General features: G+C 37.0%; 1 protein-coding gene across 1 annotated transcript; it reads left to right on the top strand.

The window, feature by feature from the left end:
• The first annotated feature begins 4,395 nt into the window (after nucleotides 1-4,395).
• Nucleotides 4,396-4,968, top strand: LOC148585059 (uncharacterized). The gene is made up of 2 exons (XM_088517681.1): nucleotides 4,396-4,560; nucleotides 4,651-4,968. The coding sequence occupies exons 1-2, from the start codon at nucleotides 4,396-4,398 to the stop codon at nucleotides 4,966-4,968; spliced, it is 483 nt and encodes a 160-aa protein (XP_088373807.1).
• The last annotated feature ends 22,238 nt before the right edge of the window (nucleotides 4,969-27,206 follow it).

The raw sequence follows: 27,206 nt of genomic DNA, 5'->3' as shown, positions 1-27,206 counted from the left end.
ACATGTGGATGATGTAACTTTTAATACTTTTGGATTTTGATTGAGGTATAATTTCTTAAGTACTTGTGATTATCTATATATAATGTTTGCTATGATTTTGATAGTTGGATTAATTTAGAAGTGCTTATACATTTAGTGTTCTTGTGGTATTAATTAGGTTAAATTGAGTACATGTGAATGATGTAACTTTTAATACTTTTGGATTTGGATTGAGGTATAATTTTTTAAGCACTTATGACTATCTATATATAGTGTTTGCTGTGATTTTGATAGTTGGATTAATTTAGAAGTGCTTATACATTTAGTGTTCTTGTGGTATTAATTAGGTTAAATTGAGGACATGTGGATGATGTAACTTTTAATACTTTTGGATTTGGATTGAGGTATAATTTCTTGAGTACTTATGACTATCTATATATAGAGTTTGCTATGATTTTGATAGTTGGATTAATTTAGAAGTGCTTATAAATTTAGTGTTCTTGTGGTATTAATTAGGTTAAATTGAGTACATGTGGATGATGTAACTTTTAATACTTTGGGATTTAAATTCAATTCAATTGACAACATTTTGCCAATGTTTTATTTCCCAAGCTGAAGGTAATACAGCATCAAGCAATAAGAGAAATTGCGGTCACAAGTGGGTTGGAAAATTTAGTGAACAAATCAATTTGGATACTTGTAAATTTGTACCAAGAAAATTCATACAAACCATGCCAAATATTACACAATAGTTGGGTACAAAAAACCTAACCATATGGTCAATTGATACAAGTCTGATACAAATAAAGACAACAAAATGTCTTTTTCAGCTGCTTAACATCAGTTTTGATGCAAGTCCATTAGAAAAAGGGAAACACAACAATACAGCAACAAGACACCAACAACATACAAGTGCAACTCGAAACTTCAGCTGCATCGAACGATACTTATTCTCAACTCTTTCAAGTTTAAGTGCAAAATTAGCAGCATCAACTTCAATTTTTGACTTGTACTCAGCAAGTTCAATCTTGCATTTCAACACTTCCATTGCCCTTTCGGAGTTCAAATTGTGCTGCAACGCCAACAACATCAACATCACTTGATCACCGCACACACAAATTTTTTATTCAACCCATTTAAAAAAATTGCCTCCACGATTTGTTTCATTCTGGATAATCACACAAATTAGGGTCACACAAATTAGGGTTTAATCCATCATTAAAGGATTTAGGCATAACGGGAAGAGCAGCAAATTTATGTGAAAAAAATAAATAAATTCTCAAACACATCTTACCACATAATTTACACAGGCATAAAACCTTTTCCCATGATTTGTAGTTGTTGATGCTGTTTTGACAACGGTTTAGCCCCCACATTTGCAAATTGGATAGCTCGATCCTGAATCGCTTGCCTCACCCTCGGAGTGCTCCATCTTTAACCGTCATCACCTCACCGGTACTGGACAGTGAGTAATTTTGCCAATGGATGATTTTCGTCGGTCTGGGTCTCGCTGTTGTGTGGGATTCTTCACTGCCGGGGGTTCTTATCTTCAGCTTTCTTTCTAAGGCTTCGAATCGATGGCTGGAACCCATTTTGCCATCAGCTTCAACATTTTTTCCTCAAGCTTCGGCCGTGGGTCTTCGTGTGAGCGTGAGGTTGTAAGGGTGAGGGTGAAGGGTTAGTAAGAAACTAATGAGGGCAAAATGGGTAAGCTAGCTGAAAAAGAGCACGTGAAATTCACGTGAGTGGGCGTCCGGTAGGGTTTGACGATTCATATCGACGGAAGGGTGTTAAATGAGAGAAAACCAAAGTTCAGGGGGCCTAAGTAAGAGTTTTGGAAATTCAGGGAGTGTTTGTCAAATCGGCTGGAACTTCAGGGGGGCTTAATGAAGTAGACAATAGGAGGAGACTTTAGAATCTTGTAGAATTTGGTGGTCGTGGGCGTAGCTCCCTTCAATACATAGATATTATTTAATGTAAAATCAGCACTTCATATGGATGAACATTCACTTGAATGTTCTAGTGTTCACGTGACACGTCCATGCGTTTATAATATTTTATATAAATATTTCTTATTATATTAAACTAGTCAAATCAATTAAATTATTTATCACACTAATACTACCATTACAACTAACTCTTAGGCATCCAGTTAATCTAATTAGGTAAATCCTGAATGGCAAATGATCCATAATGTGAATCAAAGCTAGCTCTAACTGTCTACTTCTCAGTTCAAACTGAGAATATTAAATTAGACATCAAATATATTTGATTTAACTTAATGAGATTACAATTTATACTAAAGCATTATTAGACATCCTAATAAATTCCTCGGGTGTTACAACCACGAATCGATTCGTTGGTGGAATCAACAGCTGGATATGGGCTGCTTAGCTTTATGAATGCTTTTTTTTTGTTATAATCAGATTGACATGCATAAAGCTGATCAAGAGAAGACCGCCTTCATCACTGACCGAGGCTTGTACTATTACAAGGTTATGCCGTTCGGTCTAAAGAACACAAGAACCATATACCAACAACTGATGAACAAGATATTCAAAGTGCAGATCCAGAGGAACATGGAGGTTTACGTTGATGACATGCTGGTCAAAAGTGTACTACCTTTCAACCACTTGGACGATTTGTAAGAAACGTGCAAGACACTGAAGCAATATGGCATGAAGATGAATCCTGACAAGTGTGCTTTCAAGGTTTTGTCGGGGAAGTTCCTCGGTTACATGGTGTCAAACCAAGATATCGAAGCCAATCCCAAAAAGATACAAGCAGTGCTAGACATGCAATCACTAAGAAATACCAAGTAACTTTAGCAATTGACTAGAAGGACTGCAACGCTAAACAGATTCATTTCCCGATCCACAGATAAGTGCCTCCCTTTCTTCACAATTTTGAGAAAAGCATTTGAGTGGTCCAAGGAGTGTGAACAAGCTTTTGAGTGACTAAAAAGCTACTTATCCAATCCACCCCTGTTGAGCAGAACCATCACAGGAGAGGTCCTGTACTTATACCTGGCCGTCTCCCCGATCGTAATAAGCGCAACGCTAATCCTAGAAGAGGCAAAATACAAAAGTGGGTGTATTTTATAAGCCGACCATTGAGAGGAGCTGAGGAGCAATATGTGCAGATGGAAAAGTTGGCCTTCACCTTGGTCATTTCCTCAAGGAAGCTTCGGCCGTATTTCCAAGCCCACTCAATCAAAGTCCTAACTGAGTATCCACTAAAGAAAGTGCTTTGAAAGGTAGATATGTCCAGTAGATTAGCAAATTGGGCAATCGAACTCGGGGAGTTCGACATCGAATATATCCCTTGGAATGCCATCAAAGGCCAAATCCTCGGAGATTTTTTGCCAAAATTCTCTAATCTGCCAGAATCATCAGAATGGCCGAGGGATGATGTTTGGGTGATCTACGTGGATGGGTCAACCACAAAGAAAAATGGAGGAGCATGAGTGGTGTTAATCACATCAGATGGGGAAGAGTTGTGTAGCTCTTTGAAGCTGGATTTCAAAACTACCAACAATGAAGTTGAGTACGAAGCAATCCTAGTAGGGATAACCTTAGCTCGGGAGATGGGAGCCGAAGTCGTGGAGCTATGAAGTTATTTCCAAGTGGTAATCGGACATATCCAAGGAGAATTTGATGCTCGGGGTGCAAAAATGAAGTTGTACTTGTCCAAAGTACAAGACATGGAGAAATGTTTCATACAATTCTGTATAATTGAAATCCCGAGAAAAGAAAACGGGAAGGCTGATCGGTTAGCAAGATTGGGGTCAGCTAATAAACAGCGAAATTGAAGAGTGTGGGGAAGAAGTTCAAATTCTACACCAACCGGCTATAACCGAGGATATATCGGTCCTGACAGTGGAGGTAATGCTGACATGGGCATCTGAAATAATAAACTACCTGGAGAAAGGAACTCTTCCAACCAACCGCAAAAAGTAGGACAATTGAGAACTAAAACGGCTTAGTTTACTATTGTGAATCAAACTCTTTACAAAATAAGTTTCATGCTACCACTCCTCAAGTGCATCTCTAAAGAGGAAGGAGATTACGTCCTTCGAGAGATCCACGAAGGAATATGTGGGAGTCACTCGGGAGCAAGGGTGCAGGAGTGGTAGCATGAAACTTATTTTGTAAAGAGTTTGATTCACAATAGTAAACTAAGCCGTTTTAGTTCTCAATTGTCCTACTTTTTGCGGTTGGTTGGAAGAGTTCCTTTCTCCAGGTAGTCTATTATTTCAGATGCCCATGGTGCTAGCACACAAATTTGTGAGAGTCGGCTTCTACTGGCCGAATATGAGTTGGGATTCAATGTGAACGATCAGGAACTGTGACAACTGCCAACGTTTCACCAACGTGTTAGAGCAACGTCCTGAGCAATTGAGCTCCATTCCTCACCATGGCCCTTCTCACAATGGAGGATAGATATAGTAGGACTATTACCTCGAGGAAAATGGGTGTTCGGTTTGCAGTGGTACCCGTGGATTACTTCACCAAATGGGCAGAAGTGGAGGCCTTGGTGAACATTACGGCCAAATACATAGAGAAGTTCCTATGGAAGAATGTAGTCTGTTGGTATGGAATCCCGAACACATTTGTCACAGACAACGAAAACTGATTCGATTGCGATTCATTCCGAGAATGGTGCGCAAAGCTCCATATCCGAAACTACTTCTCATCCCTAGGACATCCCCAAGCAAACGAACAAGTTGAAGCTACCAACAAAACTATCTTCAAGATTTTGAAGAAAAAACTTGGCAAGAGAAAAGGAAAATGGGCTGAGGATCTCCCAGAAGTTCTAAGGGCGTACCAAACCACAAAGAGGACTACAACCAAAGAAACTCCTTATGCTCAAACTGTTGGAACTGAAGCAATAATCCCAACCGAGGTTAGATCGGGAAGTTTCTACGTGGAGACCTTTTGGTCAGATTGCAATGATGAAGGCATCAGGTTGCATCTTGACTTGCTGTAGGAGAAACGGGATCAGGCCTAGGTAACCATGGCAACATACTAAGAGAAGGTAGTCGGTACTTCAACCATAATGTCAAGCTCCGAAGCTTCAAGCTAGGAGACTTGGTCTTGCGAAAAGTCACCATCGCTATATAGGACCTAGCCGAGGGAAAGCTATCCCCAAATTGGGAAGGACCCTACAAGGTAATTGGATGCCATAGGGCGGGAGCCTATCATCTTGAAGATGGAGAAGGAAAAGTACTCATGAGGCCATGGAACGCCGAACATCTAAAAAAGTACTTTATCTATGTTACTTTGTTTTAATTTCAGTATTCAATTTACTTTGATTGTCATTGTAAAAGCATCATATAAATCAAAGGAGTCTTCTGAAATCATTATCTCAAATAACCTGGCAAATATTGTCGTAAAGGCGCTTTCCCAAGGCCAAATTCTTCGCTGAATGAGAAGCTACAATGGCCCATTCCCGAACCTAATCCAATCCGATTTTGACTCCAATTTGAGAAATTTCGAATTAATCCCTTCCTTTATTTGATTAAACTTAACCACAACATATAGGTCCTCTGTTATGATTTGCTAAGCTTAATCATCTCAAAGTGTGCTTTTAAGCCCAAAATCAATGGAATTAATTGCATCTTTATTTATAACCTGAAAACACAAAAACAACACAAAATCAAACAAATAACAACACTAAGGAATTAACATATGCAAATTAAGGGGCTTGAATGTGCAACATTCGGCGCTTTTCACACCCCCAAACTTACATATTGTTAGTCCCTTAGCAATACAAAACAAAAAATAAACTGAAAAACAAAAAGATAAATCCATCTTTCGTGGGATGTACGATTGCATTTAGCGTATGCAACAAGCCTTTTAAACCCCTAGGCATTCCCTAGAGGACGAGTGAAGTCTCGTGAGGGTTTTCCAAGAATGATACCCATAAACATTGTCATCATTATGTCATTCAAAAGGATAAAGCATCACAAAAATAATGGTTCACATTCATTAGTAAGCTTAAAATTATAAACTTCATCTTCAAAATTCCAAGGAATTTACAAGTCAAATCACTTACCAATGGCAGATTGAGATACACAAATTTCAATTAATGCAAAGTGAACTAACACATAGTCATGAGGCTTCAAAATAATTCCAATATGAATGAATCAGCATCTTAGAATTCAATGGACTTCATATCAAATGAAACAACCAAGACATACATTTTTTTTTTTTTTTTTTTTTTGTAGGCTTTGCAATGCTTAGCTCCCTTAAGCTTTCTAGTTGACCCATGTATCGAGTGTTAGGCCAATGTCTCCCAAACCAAAGGGCTTTAGGGCATTAGGTGTGAAGACACCCTTAAGGACTTACTAACTCGAGTCAAAAAGGCTACAAAGCTAAGCTGGCCATTTTATTAATCAATCCAAAAATTTCACTTTTTGACACGAACACTCACTGCTTAATGAGGCAAGAGGTTCGGTTACTCAGTGAAAAATTCAAACTTGATTTTTCTTTTTTATTTTTTTTTTATTTTATACATATATAGCATGCCAAAGTTATTCATCTAATATGTCACCCAACAGAATTCAAGATATTGAAAACAAACATAATTGGTCTCAAAATTCATACCTCACAGACATGTGCTAGTGTGCTCAAGATAGATTGAAATTGAAGCAAGAAGCATCTCATGTTGCCAAAGTAAGTAACAAGACTTAAAATTCCTAAGTCATATGATCATGTGTTCATAACTTTAAGCCTATCAATGAAATTTAAACCAGAATCAAAGTTCAACCATACACTTAAGAATGATATAACAACAAAAATGGACCGTGTTTTGTTTTTCTATACCCCCAAACTTGAATCATACATTATCCCTAATGTATGGATAGAACTAAAGAATAAGATCAAAAGTATAGGAATACCTGAATGAGCAAATGTGGGCATATCATACTCCCAAACTTGAATGCAAAAACACATCTTGAAAAACAAAATGATAGTCCAACCAAATACCAATCAACTGCACACATTGTTGTAAAAATATAAACAAAGAATGAAACAACAATGGATAAAGTAAACCTGGATGAAGATCCGTGGAATGAGGAGTCAAGCGCACAGGGCCTACACTCGATCCTATGAAACTAACTCATCTAGTCAAAATATATGGAATTTGCCAAGTCAACAGAATCCACATCCTTGATGCGCACAGTGTTCTCTAACCCTTAAATTTAAATTTAAAGCACCAATCTTTTCTTCTCTTGGACCAAAGAGAATGAATTTTACCCATAAATAGGTAATTCCAAATGTCAGCATATCGAGGGAGATCCTTCTGAGTATTCCTAAACAATTTCTCATTCGAAAAGGAATCATGAATTGGAATAAAATTAGGAGAATACTTGGGGAGTTTTTCTACCTCGATGGTCTCTTTTTGCTAGTCTAACAGCCCTAACTGACTACCCTCCTCGCCTCTTGGTAAGTCATAAGAAATAATGATCGGGATAGTGTCATCTGTCCCTAAGAATGAAGATTTCAGATTACCTGAAACGGGGGCTTGGGGCTCATATGGCATCTCGGGAATAGGAGGTGATGATGAAGAAGCCTTAATGCTCGCTTCCTTGCTTTTTTCCCGATGTAGATCCTGTGAGACCTCAATTTGCTCCTCCTTTGGCTCTTCCTTCCTTTCTTCCACGTGGTTTTCGACCACCTCTCCACTCCTCAGTGTGGTGATAGCTTGCTCATGACGAGAAGTACTTTCTTCCTCCATGTAGTGTCCATCAGGATTGGCCACCGACTGACTTTGAAACTCTTCTTCTTCCATCCTATAGAGGTGGTTGATGATTTGTTCAACATGAGCTTCCATCCTGGCGTCTATCTCGGCGAAGAGTTGAGGAGTATAAAGTTCTTGTTGAGATTTTACCGTCTGCGTTATCTCACCCGCTAGCTCACTCATCATTTTTTGCATCCGAGCCTCAAAATTAGACTTTGAGGGAGGTGGTGCGGCCTGGTATATCTATTGTGAAATTGCTTGATATTGAGGAGAATAGGATTGATCATTAAATTGCGGATATGCCTGATGGTACAGTTCATGACGTTGTGGAGCATAATTCCCAGGAGCTTCAGCTTGCCACGAGAGATTAGACTGGTTGCTCCACGTCGGGTTATAGGGATCAGAATAAAGGTCATTCCCCGGTCTAGAGAACGGTCTGTTCATATGCTCATAAGAATAATTAGAAGATTGTCTTGCTGTAGGACAATCTCTAACATGATGATAAGGATTATAGCAATATGAACATGGTTCATGGGGTGTTGGAATGCCTCCCCACATGAACTAACTAATAGAATTAACATAAAATAACAACAGAAAAATAAATAGAAACAAAAACTCACAAACGGCCCTTTAGGTGCACTTAAGGTTATGGATGCAGGTTGCCGCACATGCGCTCGATTGCACGGCAGGGTACGCTCGAGCTTACTGTTGCAAATGGGTGTGAGCGCAGGAGGGGAAGGCTCGAGTGCTGCTGGCTTGGTGCTTACTGAAGTGCGTCCGTGCGCTCGATCACAGTCACAGAGAGGGCAACTACGGACTTGTTTGCAATTTCTTAAAAAAAAATAAAATCCAAACACAAAACGGAATTAAAATTAGCAACTTAGAACTGAAAAATAAATTATTAAGCTAAAATCAATCCTTAAAATTTGACAATAAAACCATTAAGCAGTACCCAGCAACGGCGCCAAAAATTGATGTGGTATTTTTGTGACCAAAAATATCAATTATAAAATTACCACTCGCAATAGGACGAATCTCGTAGGATAGAGCTATATTGAGGGTGTCGAACCTCAAGGACTGCATGGGTTTTATTATCAAAATTCGAAAGATTAAAATTAACTTAATTAAAAAGATATTTGATTTGATTTTCTTTAAAACTAAAGTGCATGAAAATAAAGAGAGTAAATATGTAAGAGAGAGAGTGTAGGGTATTGACTTCACCTCTATCCGCACAACAATGGCTAATCATCATTAATCCAAGAAATTCATTCTATGCATGTTATAAATAAACAAGAAATTATCTTACTAAAGAATAAGCATAATCTATCTTTGGTTGGCACGGATCGTCCACCTAACCACTAAGATGCGGTACGACCCGTCTTTCCTAGGTATAAATTATCAAATTCTTTAACAGGATACATATAATCAATGAATAAGTGTAGCCCATCTTCGGTTGGCACGGACTGTCTACCTAAATTACACTAAACTAGGGTGTAGTACAATCCGTCTTCCCTAGGCATGGCCTATCAAATCCTATTGATCATATGTCAATTAAACCCATTGTATAACCATCATCCTCATAATCACAGAAAACAAGAATGATTTGAGATCAATAAAAGTAAAATACTTTCTAAGACAAGAGAAGAATTTCACAAATATTGATTTTGGAATTTAAGAACAATTGCATTTAATAATTAAGAACAGAATCAAAAGGTAGCAATTCTCATAGTTATACAATCAACATGCATAAATTGAAAATCTAGAAATTAAATACAATCAAACCATTGTGCTTGGATAGGGTTACATCAACACCCCACGAAGGGGTTTAGCCGCTCATGATCTTCTAAGCTCTAAAGACATTTTTCTGATTTCTAGCTCTAGGAAGCGGTGTCCTTTTTCTCAATGCTTAGAGGCCTATTTATAGGGCTTAGGAGAGTCCTAGAAGCCCTAGTAATCCTATAAATTTCGGAGATTTAAGTCCAAGTCCAATTAGGATAAAGAAAACCTAAGTCCAAATCGGAATAGGATTCGCCCATAAATAGGAAAATACTGTTTTACAATAATTTGTAGAAATTTCTAGGACTCTCCTAAGCCCTAGAACAGTATTATTCTAGGCCTATTTGAGTTAGCTTTCCATTGCCGCTTGAATCACCTCAATCGGATATTTGAGCTGAAAGTTATGGCCAAAATACCGAGACGTATGCAGAATCCAAAATTGAATCCAATCCGAGGACATCCCCAAGCAAACGAACAAGTTGAAGCTACCAACAAAACTATCTTCAAGATTTTGAAGAAAAAACTTGGCAAGCGAAAAGGAAAGTGGGCTGAGGATCTCCCAGAAGTTCTGTGGGTGTACCAAACCACAAAGAGGACTCCAACCAAAGAAACTCCTTATACTCTAACCGCTGGAACCGAAGCAATAATCCCAACCGAGGTTAGATCGGGAAGTTTCTACGTGCAGACCTTTTGGTCAGATTGCAATGATGAAGGCATCAGGTTGCATCTTGACTTGCAGTAGGAGAAACGGGATCAGGCCTAAGTAACCATGGCAACATACTAAGAGAAGGTAGTCGGTACTTCAACCATAATGTCAAGCTCCGAAGCTTCAAGCTAGGAGACTTGGTCTTACGAAAAGTCACCATCGCTATGTAGGACCTAGCCGAGGGAAAGCTATCCCCAAATTGGGAAGGACCCTACAAGGTATTGGATGCCATAGGGCGAGAGCCTATCATCTTGAAGATGGAGAAGGAAAAGTACTCATGAGGCCATGGAACGCCGAACATCTAAAAAAGTACTTTATCTATGTTACTTTGTTTTAATTTCAGTATTCAATTTACTTTGATTGTCATTGTAAAAGCATCATATCAATCAAAGGAGTCTTCTGAAATCATTGTCTCAAATAACCTGGCAAATATAGTCGTAAAGGTGCTTTCCCAAGGCCAAATTCTTCGCTGAATGAGAAGCTACAATGGCCCATTCCCGAACCTAACCCACAAGGAATGAGAAGCCTCAAGGGCCCATTCCTGAGGTTAACACTTCGACAAAATGAGAAGCCTCAAAGGCCCATTTTTGAAGTATCAAAATCTTTTGGGAACGAGAAGCCTCAAAGGCCTGATCCCAAAAGTTCACTCTAGCATGAATGAGAAACCTCTTATGCTCTAGCCTTTAGGACTGAATCAGTAATCCCAGCCGAGGTTGGATCGCTAAGTTTTCATGTGGAGACCTTTCGGCCAGAATGCAATGACGAAGGCATCAGGCTGCATCTTGACTTCCTGCAGGAGAAACGGGATCAGGCCCAAGTAACCATCGCAGCATACCAATAGAAGGTAGCTCGGTACTTCAACCAAAAGGTCAAGCTCTGAAGCTTCAAGGTAGGAGATTTGGTCTTGCGAAAAGTCACCATCGCTATCAAGGACCTAGCCGAGGGAAAGCTAGCCCCAAATTGGGATGGACCCTACAAGGTAATTGGATGCCATAGGGCGGGTGCCTATCATCTCGAAGATGGATAAGGGAAAGTACTCCCGAGGCCATGGAACGCCAAGCATCTACAAAAGTACTTTATCTAAGTTACTTTGTTTTAATTTTAATATTTCAACTTACTTTGAGTAGGTGCTTTCCTGAGGCAAGATTGTTCGCTGAATGAGAAGCGTCAAAGGCCCATTCCCGAACTTAACCCACAAGGAATGAGAAGCTTCAAGGGCCCATTCGGGGGAATGCAAAGCCACAAGGGCCCATTCCCGAGGTTATCATTCCGAAAAAATGAGAAGCCTTAGGTCCATTTTTTAAGTATCAAAATCTATTAGGAATGAGAAGCCGCAAAGGCCCAATCCAGAAAGTTGACTCCGAAGAATGAGAAGCCACAAGGGTCCATTCTCGGGCTCAAGGAATGAGAAGCCACAAGGGCCCATTCCGAGCATCAAAATCTTTCAAGAATGAGAAGCTGATAAATGCTAAAATATTCATATTTTCAGCCCTTAACTTGCATGTTTTAATCCTTTGGTTTTAATTAATTAGGCCATTTTAATTCCTTTTTGTGTTTTTTATACTTTTACAGACTTTTGGAAGAAAATAAAGTAAAACTAGGTGATTTGAGCACAAAAGAGAAGATGGAGAAAATTGGAGCTCCTTGGTACTGCGATCAATCACAGGGTACCTGCGATCGAGCGCAGTACCCGAGAGGACATAGCATAAAGCAGGCCGGAAGCGATCGAGCGCAGGCTAGACGAAGGATCGATCACAGACTTGTGATCGAGCGCACCCGTGCGCAGGAGACATATCAAGTGGCGGCTAGATTGGCATTCTTTCCATATTAAGGTTTTCCAACTCCCAATTGTAATAGGTCTCAAAACCCTGCGAAATCCCTAGGTTTACTACTTTGTCTAGGACTTCTAAAACCTATAAATAGACCCTTAAGCCTCTAGAATTGATACACTTGAGAAGGAGAAGAAGAGGAGCTCTTGAAGTTCAAGTCTCGGGTTTATTCTTTTCTTTATTTTTTTTTTATGAAGATGTTAACATCAACTCTATGTGTAGCTAATTTATTAGTAGGGCTAGATTGAAGCCCTAGTTATGTTTAATTAATATTTCAATATTGGCGCCTTTGTAATGATCTTGTTGTGCTATTTAACTTGATTAATACCTGCTTACATGAATTCCTCATATGTGTGTGCCTGATCAACATGTGCATGTGGTATGGACTAGTTTGTTAGATCAATTTGGATGACCGAGTCCTGGGTTTAACTTAAGTAACAAAAGAATCCACACCGCGATTCTTGGGTTAATCAACATGGGGAATCGGGAGTATACACCCATGCCCTAGGCCCCGTGTGTTTGTCGATTTCCATAGAACATATGCTTTACTAAAGAACAACTTAGTATATACCATGTTAAATCCTTTAGGAAAGAAAAGAGTTAGAGTATACACCCATGCCTAACTCGTTGCTTAGGGAAATCTATAGCTTAAGGAGTATACACCCATGCCCTTAGGTTGGCAAACATTAGATATGCATAACATAATCAAAGCATTGGCATTTGGTTATATTAATTGAATATAATTAGTGGTGGATATCAAAGCCCTACCCTTTTTATTATTATCAACTCAATCTCTATTTTACTTAAGGAAATTATTTTTAAACGAAAATTCAGCAATTCTCGTGAGAATGATCATGTACTTGCACCATATACTACTATGTTGACCTTGTGCACTTGCAGGTAAAACGTACACTTATTTACCTATTAATTTAGGTAGATTTTTGCACAACAGAAGCCTCAAAGGTCCAATCCCAAAAGTTGACTTCGAAGAATGAGAAGCCACAAGGGTCCATTCTCGGAATCAAGGAATGAGAAGCCTCAAAGGCCCATTCGTAGGAGTGAGAAGCCACAAGGGCACATTCCTGAGAAATCTCGAAGACCCATCTCTAAGGGAAATAGTTGAAAGAAAAATAGCCATAAAGGTGCTTTCTGAACTTAACCCGTTTAAAGAATGGAAAGCCTCAAGAGAAGGCCAATTCTAAGGTTAAAATACATCTGTGAAATATAGCTGCAAATGCGCTTTCCCAAGGCCGAGCAGTCAAGAATAAAGTTTTTCAGTTTGTTCTTTAAGATTCCGAGCATTAAAGAATAAGCTTTTAAGTTTTTTCTTAAAGAATGCAAAAGGAAAAGAAAAAGGTAAACAAGACCGATTGGGCAAAATGAGAACTTTTTAATTAAAAATCCAAAATGTTACGAGTTCGATCATTTGTCCTCTGGCTCGAGAACCGAACACTACCAGAAGTTACATTATGTTCTGAGGCTTCTTTGGCTGGTCGATAGCCGAACTCAGTGATGCCTCGAGCATCTGGCATCTGCTCCTGACCGATGAGAATGATTTCCTCTATCGCCTCAACTTTGGGAGGAAATGCGTTGGGAGAGACCGTGTCTATGTTGATATACGAAGAAGGGTTGAAGGCTAGGTCCTAGAAGGTCTCGAAGCCCACGGCATTCCCTCGGGCCCAGCCTTGGTCTCGGCCCAATATATGAAGGCGAAGCCTATGGCATACCCACGGCATACCCACAGTTGCATAAAGTAGTTCCGAGCCTTTTCCTTGTAATGGCACACCTACCTTTCCACACGCTTGAACTTCGCCTTAACTCTCGCTGCGTTAGTCTCGACAGCCTTCTATTCCTCAGCCGACTTCTCAGCCTTTAAATGCTGAACTGAGGCTTCCTCTTTGGCTTCTTGAAGCTGTTCCGACAAGAAGGTACACTGGAGATCAACCTCGGTGAATTTCTCTTCCAGCTGTTTCAGATCCTTCTTTATAATCAAGTGATCTTCTTCAAGTTTCTCGGAATTCTCCTCGAAGGGCCTTAGTTGAGACTCCAAATTATGAATCCGAGAATTGGGCTTGGAAGCCAGGGATTCCGAAGTGACTGCCCCTGACCTAAGAGGAGGAGTTCGTTGTCCTGTTGAGCCATGAGTCCTTTCAACCGAGCATTTTCAGCCTCAAACTTCTCCAACGTTTTCTTCAAATTCTCGATCTCCGAAGCTAAGCTCTGAAGGTGGCTCCTAAAGTCGTAGTAGAGGCAGACTGACTTCATAACGTTCAACAAAAGAGTAGTATAGTTAGCGAAGTTACGAAAAGAAGAAACCGAGGAAAAGAGTAAGAAGCACTTACTATCAACTGGTAGAACAACATCCGCTCCGTCACTTCCTCATTGGTCTTTCTGCCTGCACCCGACAGGAGATTCAGGGGAATTAAATTCATCAAGGTGCTAAAAGGATTCCCCAGCAATCCCCTGCCCAACTCAGAGAGGGGCGGGCCAACCGACCAGCTGATAGAGGTGTTTGGGTTCCTTGGGGAACCTGCCGGCTGAGAAGTCTCGGCAATATGACTTGCTGCTGGGACATGAGTACGATCCTTAATTGAATGAGGAGCCTCTTCGGTTTGGATCGGCGCCCTTCTAGCCTGAAGATTAACCTCGATTTCACGCGGCAACTCCTCGGAGCAAAATCCAGCCTCGGGTTGATGAGGCATCTTCTCGGTACCTTCGGCCTTTTTGATCAAATCAGAGGCAGGCTCGACATCCATGTGTTGAGGTCGTGACAGTGGATTGGGCTCAGTGCCATCAAATTTAGGGGCCACCAAGGGACTCCTAGACTTAGTCACCACAACATCATCCTCAATAATGATAGGGTCTATGGCTATAGCTTATGATTTCCCGAGTTTACCAATAGCATCTTCTTTAAGGATGCGCCCTACATCCACTAGAAACTCCTCGTCAGAACTGGATGCAGAAGGAGTCAAGGGCTCCCCAGGAACTCCAAAGATCGGTATAGCTACGAGCAGCTGAGCTTGCAATGGCTTTGCGGGTTTGATCCCAACGGTAGCCTCATAATTCTCCACAGTGCGTACCTTCAGCACCGAGAAATTCTTTATTGATTCACCTATAACCTGGGTGAAGGCGTTGAGAAGGGTGGCAAACCTCGCCGCCCTCGATCTAGCCTCAGACTTCCTCCTTTTTAAAGGAGGAATATCTGGATCTTCAGATTTGTCAACCAGCCTCAAATGAGGTGCAGAAGAGGCTAAGTATTGGGCCTTCACAGGAGCTCGCGGGGAAGTCTTGGTCATCTTGTCCTTGCCCTTCTCGGCTTTGCCTTTGCCTTTGCCTTTGTTGGCAACATTTCTATTTGGAGGCTCCGCTGCTATGCCTTTGCCTTTTTCAACTCTCCTCAGAGGCTTGGCAACTGTCCTCCTTGAAGCCCCGACATGGACCTCTTCTTCAACTAAGCAATGTTTCTAGACCGACCAGCTGGAGGGTACACCTAGATATTTCTCCAAGTTTGAGGTAGTGACCAAAAAACCAAAGTCTAGTCGGTCATGGTCCTTCTTATTTTGAGCAAAGACAGGATCTTTGCCACCCAGTCCTCCTCTTCGGTCAGATCGGGACGCTTGTATGCTAAAAATACCGAGTTATCAGGCATGATATAAAAAGTATAGGATAATACTAGAAATCCCAACACTTTTTCCCAAATTTATTTTCCCAACTGATCTGGTCCATTCAATAAATAAATAGATTTATATTGTTTTTTTTTCTTAAATGAACGTGGGGCCCAGATCATTTGGGAAAGGGAATTTGGAAAAAACTGTTGGGATGCCTAGCATGCGTAATAAAAAGCTGGTTTTCAACAAATATTACCTTTAGCGGACAGAATGTTGGTGTCCTAAGGAATGCTCGGAGCTCACACCACCTTGGAAGGAGAAAACTCACAATCTCCCAAAGCCAAAAAGTAATTCTCCTTCCACTTCTTGTTGTTGGAGAAAGTGGGCTTCAAGTGGATCATCTTCACCTTCTCCCAAACCTGGAAGGTGGAGATAGCGTCGGACTGTGGGTTCTTGGCGATTCGGTAAACCCCAAGAAATTCCCGAGCAGTCATAAGATGCTCATCCTCGAGGATGAGTGGCCACAGGGCAACGCAGGCAAAAAAGTACCTCCAGGTGTTGGGCGCGTTCTGATGCGGAGCAAGGTTTAGATGGCTCAACACATCCCGAACATCTCTAGGGAAAGGCAGCCTAAGCGCAGCCCTGAACATTGCCTCATACAGGCAAACTTCATGTATTCCTTCTCGGACGACAGCCCTATTCTGAGCTTTGTCGAATTGATGATCAACCGATAGGGGAATGAAGCAGTTTCCCCTAATCCAACCTTCATCGGCTGAAGTAAGAGCCGATTGCCAAAGGGCCGGATTTGAGTCACCCAGGCCATTAGAGTCCAACCCATCGTTACGACCCATGATATAGAGAGGGCTCGTGGATAATAACCGAGAAATGCACAGGTAACCTCCTTGAATCAAAAGGTGGGTGACGCTACGTTGAAGGTGACCAAGCGCAGGTTCGATTAGAGGAAGAAGGAAATGGAGATAATCAAGAACTGGGCTACCTAGACCGACGAAAGGCTCTGCAAATGGTACAAATTCGACTGAAACTCTAAAAAATACTATTCTTAAGAAGTAGTATTGAGGAAAAGACTAGGAATGGAAGCAAGCCAACAGAAAAGCCAAAGTTGCACAAAGCTCTTGAAGAGTGAAAATGAGGTTTTTCGTGAGAGAGAAGCTTGCAAAATTTCATAAAATGAAAAAGGAAAGAATGGATGCGCCTTTTATAAAACTTTTGAAAACGCACTCAAGTGGAAAGATGCATGAAGCGGCGCAAGAAACCCTAGGGTTGCTTCGGAACTCGCAATCGCCTTAAATGCCCTTAAAAGGTGCGCTTCACCGAGCCAAGCAAAAACCGACACCTGGTCGCCGTACCTTCAATCACAAAATTGATGACATTTGGTGATACCCCAAAAACAAGGTCTGACATACAAGCTGTCGACCATCGCTCGGGAATGTCAACGGTCCTAAAGATCATTGGCTTGGGAAGTTCAATAGACTAAATTTTCCTCGAAAATGCATTTCAAAAATTTTAAAATCTTGGAAAACCAATACAAGAAAATTCCTTATCCTAAGGATAGATCGGGAACCGACACATTCTGAAAGACAAGAAATTTTCATAGTCACTTAGACAAGGAATTGTGGGTAACTGTTGGGTAATGGATTGCCACAAATAGCCCAATAGACCTCTAGGCCCGGTCCATTATGCAAGCCCACTAAAGACAGGCCTAGTTCGAGATATAGTCAGCCCGAACTAAGACATGGTCGGCCCACCAGGGGTATAATAGTCCTTCCAGCGAGGGTACAATGGTCCTTCGGCAAGTGAAGGAAACCCACATTCACTAATTAATTGTGGGATACTCCCAGCGTCCAAGCAAAGCCCCACATTCTACAGAACGTGGTCCAGCTGTCAACACCAAGCCAAACCATGTATGCCCGAGAAAAAATCAGGAGCCCACGTCTAAGGCAAGCGTGGCCAAGCCACCCACTAACACACTCCACGTTCTCAGGATCATGGAGTAACCCACAACCCACGCTCCACCTCACTAACATTGTGCATAGTGGATCCTCGGGAACGTGGGGTTGAGAATTGAGGAACAACAACTGCTACTTGATGCCTATAAAAGGGAAGCTCTAATTCATTATTTGGTAATCACAAATCTCTCTCAAGCTCTTAGTGCTTACTTGCTCTCCATCTCTCAAATCAACTACTGACTTAGGCATCGAAACTATCCTCTGCCGGCACACTTCGATAGCTCTTATCCTAAATTTCATTCTTTTGTCGATCAACGATTCCTCAGATTCCATCCAAAGGCACTCTTCAGAAAACTATTATTAACAGTACATATGACTTTGTAACCTCATATTATTTGACTTTGATTTTTCAAAACTTTATGCTTTATGTGTTATAAGAGCTTTATGCTCTTATTAATGAAGTTTACTGATTTCGTTAAAAAAAAAAAAAAAAAAAAGTCAAGGAAAGACTTTGTAGCACGCCAACCACTCTTGACTTGATCAAACTAGTTAGTTGTGGTTGTCAATTTTTTTTTTTTTTTTTTTTTTTTAAAAAAAAAAAAAAAAAAAAAGACAACAAAAGCCTTTCTAGCACGCAACCACTTTTGATTTTGATCAAAGTCCTGACTAAACTCAGCATTGATGAGACTAGTTCGTTGTGGTTGTCCTTTTTTTTGTTTTTCTTATAAAGACAACGAAAGCCTTTCTAGCCCGCCAGCCACTTTTGACTTTGATCAAGATCCTGACACTACACTCAGCATTAATGAGACTAGTTAGTTATGGTTGTCCTTTTTTTTCTTTTTTTTTTTTTTTTTTTTAAGAACAACAAAATTTCCACAACGAAATTTTGTGGAAATTTTTAAAATCCTGACTAAACAACGATTTTTTTTTTCTTTTTCTTTTTATAAAGTCATTCTTGATGATTAAATTGTGGAAATTTTATTGTATGATGTGATCCACCGACTAAGATTTTGAAGATTTTGAGAAGGAATGTCCTGGTAATTGTGGAAATATTTTCTATGATGTGAATCATGTGATGCTCCAACAAAAATTTTAAGAATTGTCAAGAAAAATTTATTGTAATTAACGTTTGTGGAAATTTTCTTCTTCTATGATATGATAGTAGTTCCCACTTTTTGACTTGAATAAGATGGAAGATGCATTCGGTCTTTTGGGCTGTGTTTGGCAAATGGTTGAACCAGACTGGATCCAAAAAAATTTTAAAAAAAATTTCTCAAAATCAATATCAACATTCTTATTTTTACATTACATCAATCACTTTTTATTATTATTCTAATAAAAAAATCATTTTTTTTTTCACTTTTTTATATAAAACATTCTTATTTTTTTTTCTCTCATATTAATCAAATTTGATACAATACTGTTCCACTCCTTTTTCCCATTCCATTGCCCAACACAACCTTTGAGAAAAGCAGCAACTTCGTGGACCGGAAGAGATAGGAGAGACTTAGGTTCCTTTGGGGATGGACTTGCCAAAATTTTATTTATATCACCTCAATCACTTTAAATTAAATTAAAAAAAAAAAAAAAAAAAAATTTACCGCATCCACGTGTGGTTACGCGGATAGCAACTTAACGATACCAATTACTTGCCGTCTCAAAGTGTCCTTTTTTTAAGCCTTTAACATTTCTCTAAATCTGAATAAAATTTGGTACACCATCAAAATAAAATTTATAACAAAAAAAAAAAAATCTAAATAGTAAATTAAACCATATTTCATTTCATTTTTTTGGATGGATGGATTCCTCTTGATATCACCAAAAATGAAAAGCATGTGCGATTCAGTAAATGCTGGAATTTTAAGTTGTTGTATTATTAATCTAATTATTTAAGAGCATTTTCAGCAGTATCAGATATTTTACTTAGTGAAAAAGTACAATTCTTTACTTTAACTATTTTTTTTTATTACACATTCCAATAGATTTTTTATTTTATTCTCTACTTACTTTAAAATATTATTTCTCATTTTTTATTTATTATACTATTGCCAACACTTAATTAAAGAGAAAAACAAACACATATATATAAATTATTTATAAAAACAAAAATAAACACATATGAGGAACATTCATTTCACATGCAGGTACTAATTCTTAAAATTAATAACATAAATAAATTTTTTCATCCAACTGCAATTGATTTGTTTTCTTCCGTGTGTTTATATGCAATAAATTTTTTCATCCAACTGCAATTGATTTGTTTCCATCCGGGTGTTTTTATGAAATAAATTTTTTCTGCATTCAATTTTTTCATCCAACTGTGTGAAAAAATTTTGTGAGCAAGAGAGATAAATTTTGTGCGAAGAAATTGTGTTTGAGAGAGAGGCGTAGCAGACGTAAAGAGGTGTTCAAAAGAAATAAAAGAGGTTAGGTGAAAAGAGGTGAAATAAAGAAACAATAAACAAAAGAAAAATAAATAATATTTTATTCATCTAGTGTGCTAATGAATTGTGGGATACTCCTAGTGTCCAAGCAAAGCCCCACGTTCAACAAAACGTGGTCCAGCTGTCAGGGTTAAGCCAAGCCACGTGTGCTCGAGAAAAAATCAAGAGTCCACGTCTAAGGCAAGCATGGTCAAGCCACCCCCAAACACACTCCACGTTCTCAGGAGCATGGAGTAACCCATAATTAAACCATGATTTACCTCACTAACATTGTGCACAGTGGATTCTCGGGAACGTGGGGCCGAGAATTGGGGAACAACAACTGCTACTTGATGTCTATAGATGAGAAGTCCCAATTCATTATTTGGTAATCACAAATCTCTCTCAAGCTCTTATTGCTTACTCTCTATCTCTCAAATCAACTACTAACTTAAGCATCAGAACTATCTCCTGCCAGTACACCCGAGCAGCTCTTATCCTAAATTTCCTTCTTTTGTAGATCAACGACTCCTCGGATTCCATCCAAAGTCACTCATCGAAAAATTGTTATCAACAGTATTTATGACTTTGTAATCTTATATTATTTGGTTGTGATTTTTCAAAATTTTATGCTGTGTGTTGATGCTCTTGATCATTTATTAATGAGGTTTACTGAATTCGTTAAAAAAAAAAAAAAATTCAAAGTTAGCGAAAGCCTTTCTAGCACGCCAACCACTTAAGACTCTGATAAAAATCCTGACTAAAGTCAGCATTAATGACTAATGAGACTAGTTATTTGTGGTTTTCCCTTTTTTTTCTTTTTATTTTTCTAGAACGTCAACGAAAGCCTTTCTAGAACGCCAGCCACTTTTGACAAATCCTGACTAAACTCAGCATTAATGAGAGTGAGACCACTTAGTTGCGGTTGTCCTTTTTCTTTTTTCTTTTTTTTTTTAAGAAAAACGAAATTTCCACAACGAAATTTTGTGGAAACTTTTAAAATCCTGACTAAACAACGATTTTTTTTTTTCTTTTTTCTTTTTCTTTTTATAAAGGAAGTGTCATTCTTGATGATTAAATTGTGGAAATTTTATTATATGATGTGATCCACCGACTAAGATTTTGAAGATTTTGAGAAGGAATGTCCTGATAATTGTGGAAATATTTTCTATGATGTGAATCATGTGATGCTCCAACAAAAATTTTAAAAATTGTCAAGAAAAATTCATTGTATTTAACGTTTGTGGAAATTTTTTCTTCTATGATATGATAGTAGTTCCCACTTTCTGACTTGAATAAGATGGAAGACGCATTTGTTTGGCAGATGGCTGGCCGGATCGGACTCAAAAATTAAAAAAAAAAAATTTAAATATCAACTTCAACATTTTTATTTTTTATATCACATAAATCACTTTTTATTACGATTATAATAAAAAAACCATTACAAAACAAATTTTTTCATTTGTTTGTTACAAAATATTCGTACTTTTTTTTTCTCTCATATCAATCAAATTTGCTACAATACAATTTTATTTCTTTTTTCCATTCCATTGCCAAACACAACCTTAGAGAAAAGCAGCAACTTCATGGACTGGAAGAGATAGGAGAGACTTAGATTCCTTTGGGGATGGACTTGCCAAAGTTTCATTTATATCACTTTAATCACTTTAAATTAAAAAAAAAAAAAAAAAAAAATTTAACCGCATCCACGTGGGGTTACGCGGATAGCCCTTAACGATACCAATTACTTGCAATCTGGAAGTGTCCTTTTTTTAAGTCTTTAACATTTCTCTAAATCTGAATAAAATTTGGTATAATTACATTTCCCTAAATTCATTGTATTTAACATTTCTCCAAATAAATTTGGTATAATAAAATTTGCAGCGATGTTTTGTTCTCATTTCTGCACAACCCCCTTCATTACAACACCACCGTCATGAAAAATTTAATAAAAAATAATTGAAAACATAAACAAAAACGCTTTTCCCATGGATCCCAACAATGGTGGTGGTGGAACAAATAATGAAAAATATAATAATAATAATAATAATAAAACAAAAAATAAAACTTTCTCTCATGGATCTCAATAGCGATGATGTAGTGGAATAAATAAAAAAATGTCTATTATATAATGAATATATTGTCACTTCATTTAAATAAATTGCCACCATTATGTACACCATCAAAATATAATTTATAACAAAAAAAAAAAAAAATCTAAATAGCAAATTAAACCGTATTTCATTTCATTTTTTTGGATGGATAGATTCCTCTTGATATTACCAAAAATGAAAAGCATGTGCGATTCAGTAAATGCTGGAATTTTAAGTTGTTTTATTATTAATCTATTTATTTAAGAGCATTTTCAGCATCATTTGATATTTTACTTAGTAAAAAAGTACAATTCTTTACTTTAGCTATTTGTTTTTACTACACATTCCAACAGATTTTATATTTCATTCTCTACTTGCTTTAAAATATTATTTCTCATTCTTTTTTATTATACTGTTGCCAACACTTAATTAAAGGAAAAAACAAACACATATATAGAAATCATTCATAAAAACAAAATAAACATATATGAAGAACATTCATTTCACATGCAGGTACTAATTCTTAATTTTTCAAAAAAAAAAAGGCACTAATTCTTAAAATTAATAACATAAATAAATTTTTTTCATCCAACTGCAATTGATTTGTTTCCATCTGTGTGTCTCTATGTAATAATTGTTTTTTTGCTTTAAATTTTTTCATCCAACTATAATTAATTTGTTTCCATCCGTGTGTCTCTATGTAATAATTTTTTTTTTGCATTAAATTTTTTCATCCAACTATAATTAATTTGTTTCTATCCATGTGTTTCCATGAAATAAATTTTTTCTGCATTCAATTTTTTATCCAACTGTGTGAGAAAATTTTGTGAGAGAGAGAGATAAATTTTGTGTGAAGAAACTTTGTGTTTGAGAGAGAGACATAGTAGACGTGAAGAGATGTTCAGAAGAAATAAAAGATGTTGGGTGAAAAGAGGTAAAATAAAAAAAATAATAAACAAAAGAAAAATAAACAATATTTTATTCATCTAGTATGTTACAGTGAATAACAATTTATTGCTATTCACTGTAGCAATGTAACTATTCCAGTTAATGACAAGCTACTCTATTAGAGTAAAAAAAGAGTAATAATATCTAAATATAGCTAATATTAATCTTTTAACTAAATATAGTTATGAGATATAAATCATAACCATCTACTCTTTTGGGCTCCAATAGTGGTTTTTTGATTTCTTTTTCTTTTTCTCATTCAAAATAATACGAGGATGTTGTCCCAAACGGCTTAATAAAGTTCAAAATAGAATTTGTACAGATTATTGATTTCACTTGTCAAATTCATCTTTTCTCTTGACTTTTCAGGTCGTTTCGTAGCCAACGGGTCGGAGATGGTTGGTGAGGATAGACCTGGTCCCACTCAAACCCATCACAGTCTGTACTTCTGCATATTTGCCCGTGAGGATACGAATTTTCTCAACTCGATGGATTTGATTAATTGAAAATTCAGCAAGAAAATTATGAAAAAAAAAAAGGGAATGTGAAAGGAAAGGAAGAAGAATCACACCACTAATTGTTAACCGCAACTGCATATATGGTTAATAATTTTTTTCTAAATGCATCTACATGCAGTTACACAGATAGCACTTAACGATACCAATTACTTACGGTCTGAAAGTGTCGTTTATTAAAGTCTTTAACATTTCTCTAAATCTGAATAAAATCTGGTATAATTATATTAGTTTTTTTATTTTAAAATTTTCCTAGCATATGGAAAAGTCGTATGTAGATGTTTCAAGCGATTACGACGCCTTTATTTTACTTGGAATAAAGTAGAGGATGGTGACCATATATGGCTTGACTAAGACGATTATGTTTTATGTTTTTTTGACGGTTGATGATGCCTTGAATATTCAGAATTGACAATAAAAAATAATTAGTCAAGAAAGGATGACAAAGCTAGTAATTAAGGTTATCATGTCCAGATGTAAGGTTGGATACCTATTTCTTTGAAGTTGGAAATGGAGTTTTCAGCTTTCGTCTCCAATTGAAGCTTTGAATTTTATTTTATTTTATTTTGTAATATGCCTAGTTTTCAAGCGTGAAGCTCGAAATTGACCTTGACTATGTTGTGCTTTTGGTGGTAGTGGTGGAGGTGGTGCAGTGGTGATATTTTCAATTTCCATTTCCGCACAACCATCTTCATCTCAGCACCACCGTCAAAAAAAATAATTTAAACAAAAATCAAAAACAAAAACGCTTTTCCCTTGGATCCCAACAATGGTGGTGGTGGAACAAATAATGAAAAAAAAAATAAGAATAATAAAACAAAGAATAAAACTTTCTTCCATGGATTTCAACAGCGATGATGTGGTGGAATAAATTTTTTTTAAAAAAATGTCTATTATATGATGAATATATTGTCACTTGATTTAAATAAAGTGCCACCATCATGTACACCATCAAAATATAATTTATAACAAAAAGAAATCTAAATAGTAAATTAAACATTATTTCATTTTTTTTGGATTGGAGGTTTCCTCTTGACTTTTTCCGGTCGTTTCACATCCTACCGGTCGGAGATGGTTGGTGAGGATAGACCTGGTCCCACTCAAACAGTAGTCAAACCCATCACAGTCTGTACTTCTGCATATTTGCCCGTGAGGATACGAATTTTCTCAACTCAATGGATTTGATTAATTGAAAATTCAGCAAGAAAATTATGAAAAAACAAAAAAAAAAAGGAATGGAATCGCACCACTAATTGTTAACCGCATTTGTATATATGGTTAATAATTTTTTTCTAACTCCATCTGCATGCAGTTACGCAAATAGCACATAACGATACCAATTACCTGTAGTCTGAAAGTGTCTTCTTTTAAGTCTTTAACATTTCCCTAAATCTAAATAAAATTTGGTATAATTATATTAGTTTTTTATTATAAAATTTTTTCAGCATGTGGAAAAGTCGTATGTGGATGTTTCAAGGGATTACGACGCTCTTTATTTTACTTGGGATGACGTAGAGGATGGTGACTATATATGGTTTGACTTAGACGATTATTTTTTATTTGTTTGAGAGATGATGATGCCTTGAATATTCAGAATTGACAATAAAAAATAATTAATTAAGAAAGGATGACAAAGCTAGTAAATTAAGCTTATCATGAAGTTGGAAATGGAGTTTTCAGCATTTGTCTCCAATTGAAACTTTGACTTTATTTTAATTTTTATTTTGTAATAGGCTTAATTTTCAAGCTTGAAGCTCGAAATTGACCTTGCCCATGTTGGGCTTTTGGTGGCGGTGGTAGTGGTGGTGGTGCAGCGCCGATATTTTCAATTCTCATTTTCGCACAACCATCTTCATCACAACACCACCGTCATAAAAAATTTAATAAAAACTAATTAAAACAAAAACAAAAATAAAAACGCTTTTCCATGAATCCCAACAATGGTGGTGGTGGAATATATTAAAGTAATGGTTAAGTGATTAAATTTACATTTTCTTATCAATTTAAGCTTTTGGGATAACTAGTAATTTAACATAGTATCAGAGCAAAATGTCATATGATAGAACCTTGACTCCGTCAATTCTCACCCTCATTTAAATTAAATATTACAGGTGTTGGGCCTCACCTATTATAAGAGAGTTTGAGCCCATACGTGAGGGAGAGTGTTAAAGTAATAGTTAAGTGATTAAATTTGCCTCTTCAAGCTTTTGGGATAACTGGTAATTTAACAGAACAAATAATGAAAAAAAAAATAATAATAAAACAAAAAATAAAACTTTCTCCCATGGATCTCAACAGCAATGATGTGGTTGAATAAATAAAAAAATGTCTATTATATGGTGAATATATTGTCACTTCATTTAAATAAAGTGCCACCATCATGTACACCATCAAAATATAATTTATAATAAAAAAAAAATCTAAATAGTAAATTAAACCGTTTTTCATTTCATTTTTTTGGATGGATGGATTCCTCTTGATATCACCAAAAATGAAAAGCATGCGTGATTCGGTAAATGCTGGAATTTTAAGTTGTTTTATTATTAATTTGAGCATCTCTAGCAGCATTAGGTATTTTACCTAGTAAAAAAATATAATTTTTTACTTTAATTATTACTTTTTCACTACATATTCCAATAGATTTTCTATTTCATTCTCTATTTGCTTTAAAATAATATTTCTCATTCTTTTTTATTATTATTATATTATTGCCAACACTTAATTAAAGGGAAAAACAAACACATATATAGAAATCATTCATAAAAACGAAATAAACACATATGAGGAACATTCATTTCACATGCAGGTACTAATTCTTAAAATTAATAACATAAATTAATTTTTCATCCAACCGCAATTGATTTGTTTTCAACTGTGTGTTTTCATGAAATAATTTTTTTTTGCATTCACTTTTTTATCCAACTGTGTGAAAAAAATTTGTGAGCGAGAGAGATAAATTTTGTGAGAAGAAAATTTGTGTTTGAGAGAGGGACAAGCTAATAAACAATGAAATAAAGAAATGAGGAGAAATAAAGAAACAATAAACAAAAGAAAAATAAACAATATTTTATTCATCTAGTGTGTTACAGTGAATAGCTCCAAATTGCTGTTCACTGTAGCAATGTAGCTATTCTTGCTAATGACAAGCTAATCTGTTGGAGTAAAAAAATAATAATAATAACTAAATATAACTAATATATATATATATATATATATATATATATATATATATATAGAGAGAGAGAGAGAGAGAGAGAGAGAGAGCATAAAGTTTTGATAAATTATAGTCAAAGCTATGAGGTTACAACATTATAGAGACAAACATAAAAATCTTACAATCAAATCATATCTATGACTTTAATATCTGCTAACCCATATCCAAACTTCAGTTATAGAACAGATCTTCTCTAGGCAGACTCAATCTAATACATAAGTAGCTCATATTCCAAACTTTTATTTTCCTAGCCACAAGAGCAAAACCATCATATCAAAGCTAATCATCTTCGACCTAAAGGCCAGGACAAAAACCTCTACTCCCAAAGATCGCGCATGAAAGCAAATTTAAGGAGAAGTCAAACCACCACCATTATTAAAAGATTAAAAAAAAAAAAAAAAAAAA

The sequence above is a fragment of the Corylus avellana genome, chromosome 6 (assembly GCF_965113065.1).
Source record: "Corylus avellana chromosome 6, dhCorAvel1.hap1.2, whole genome shotgun sequence".
Classification (NCBI taxonomy): Eukaryota; Viridiplantae; Streptophyta; class Magnoliopsida; order Fagales; family Betulaceae; genus Corylus; species Corylus avellana.
The sequence above is the reverse complement of the archived record's forward strand: the minus strand, read 5'-3'. Positions and strand labels throughout refer to the sequence as shown.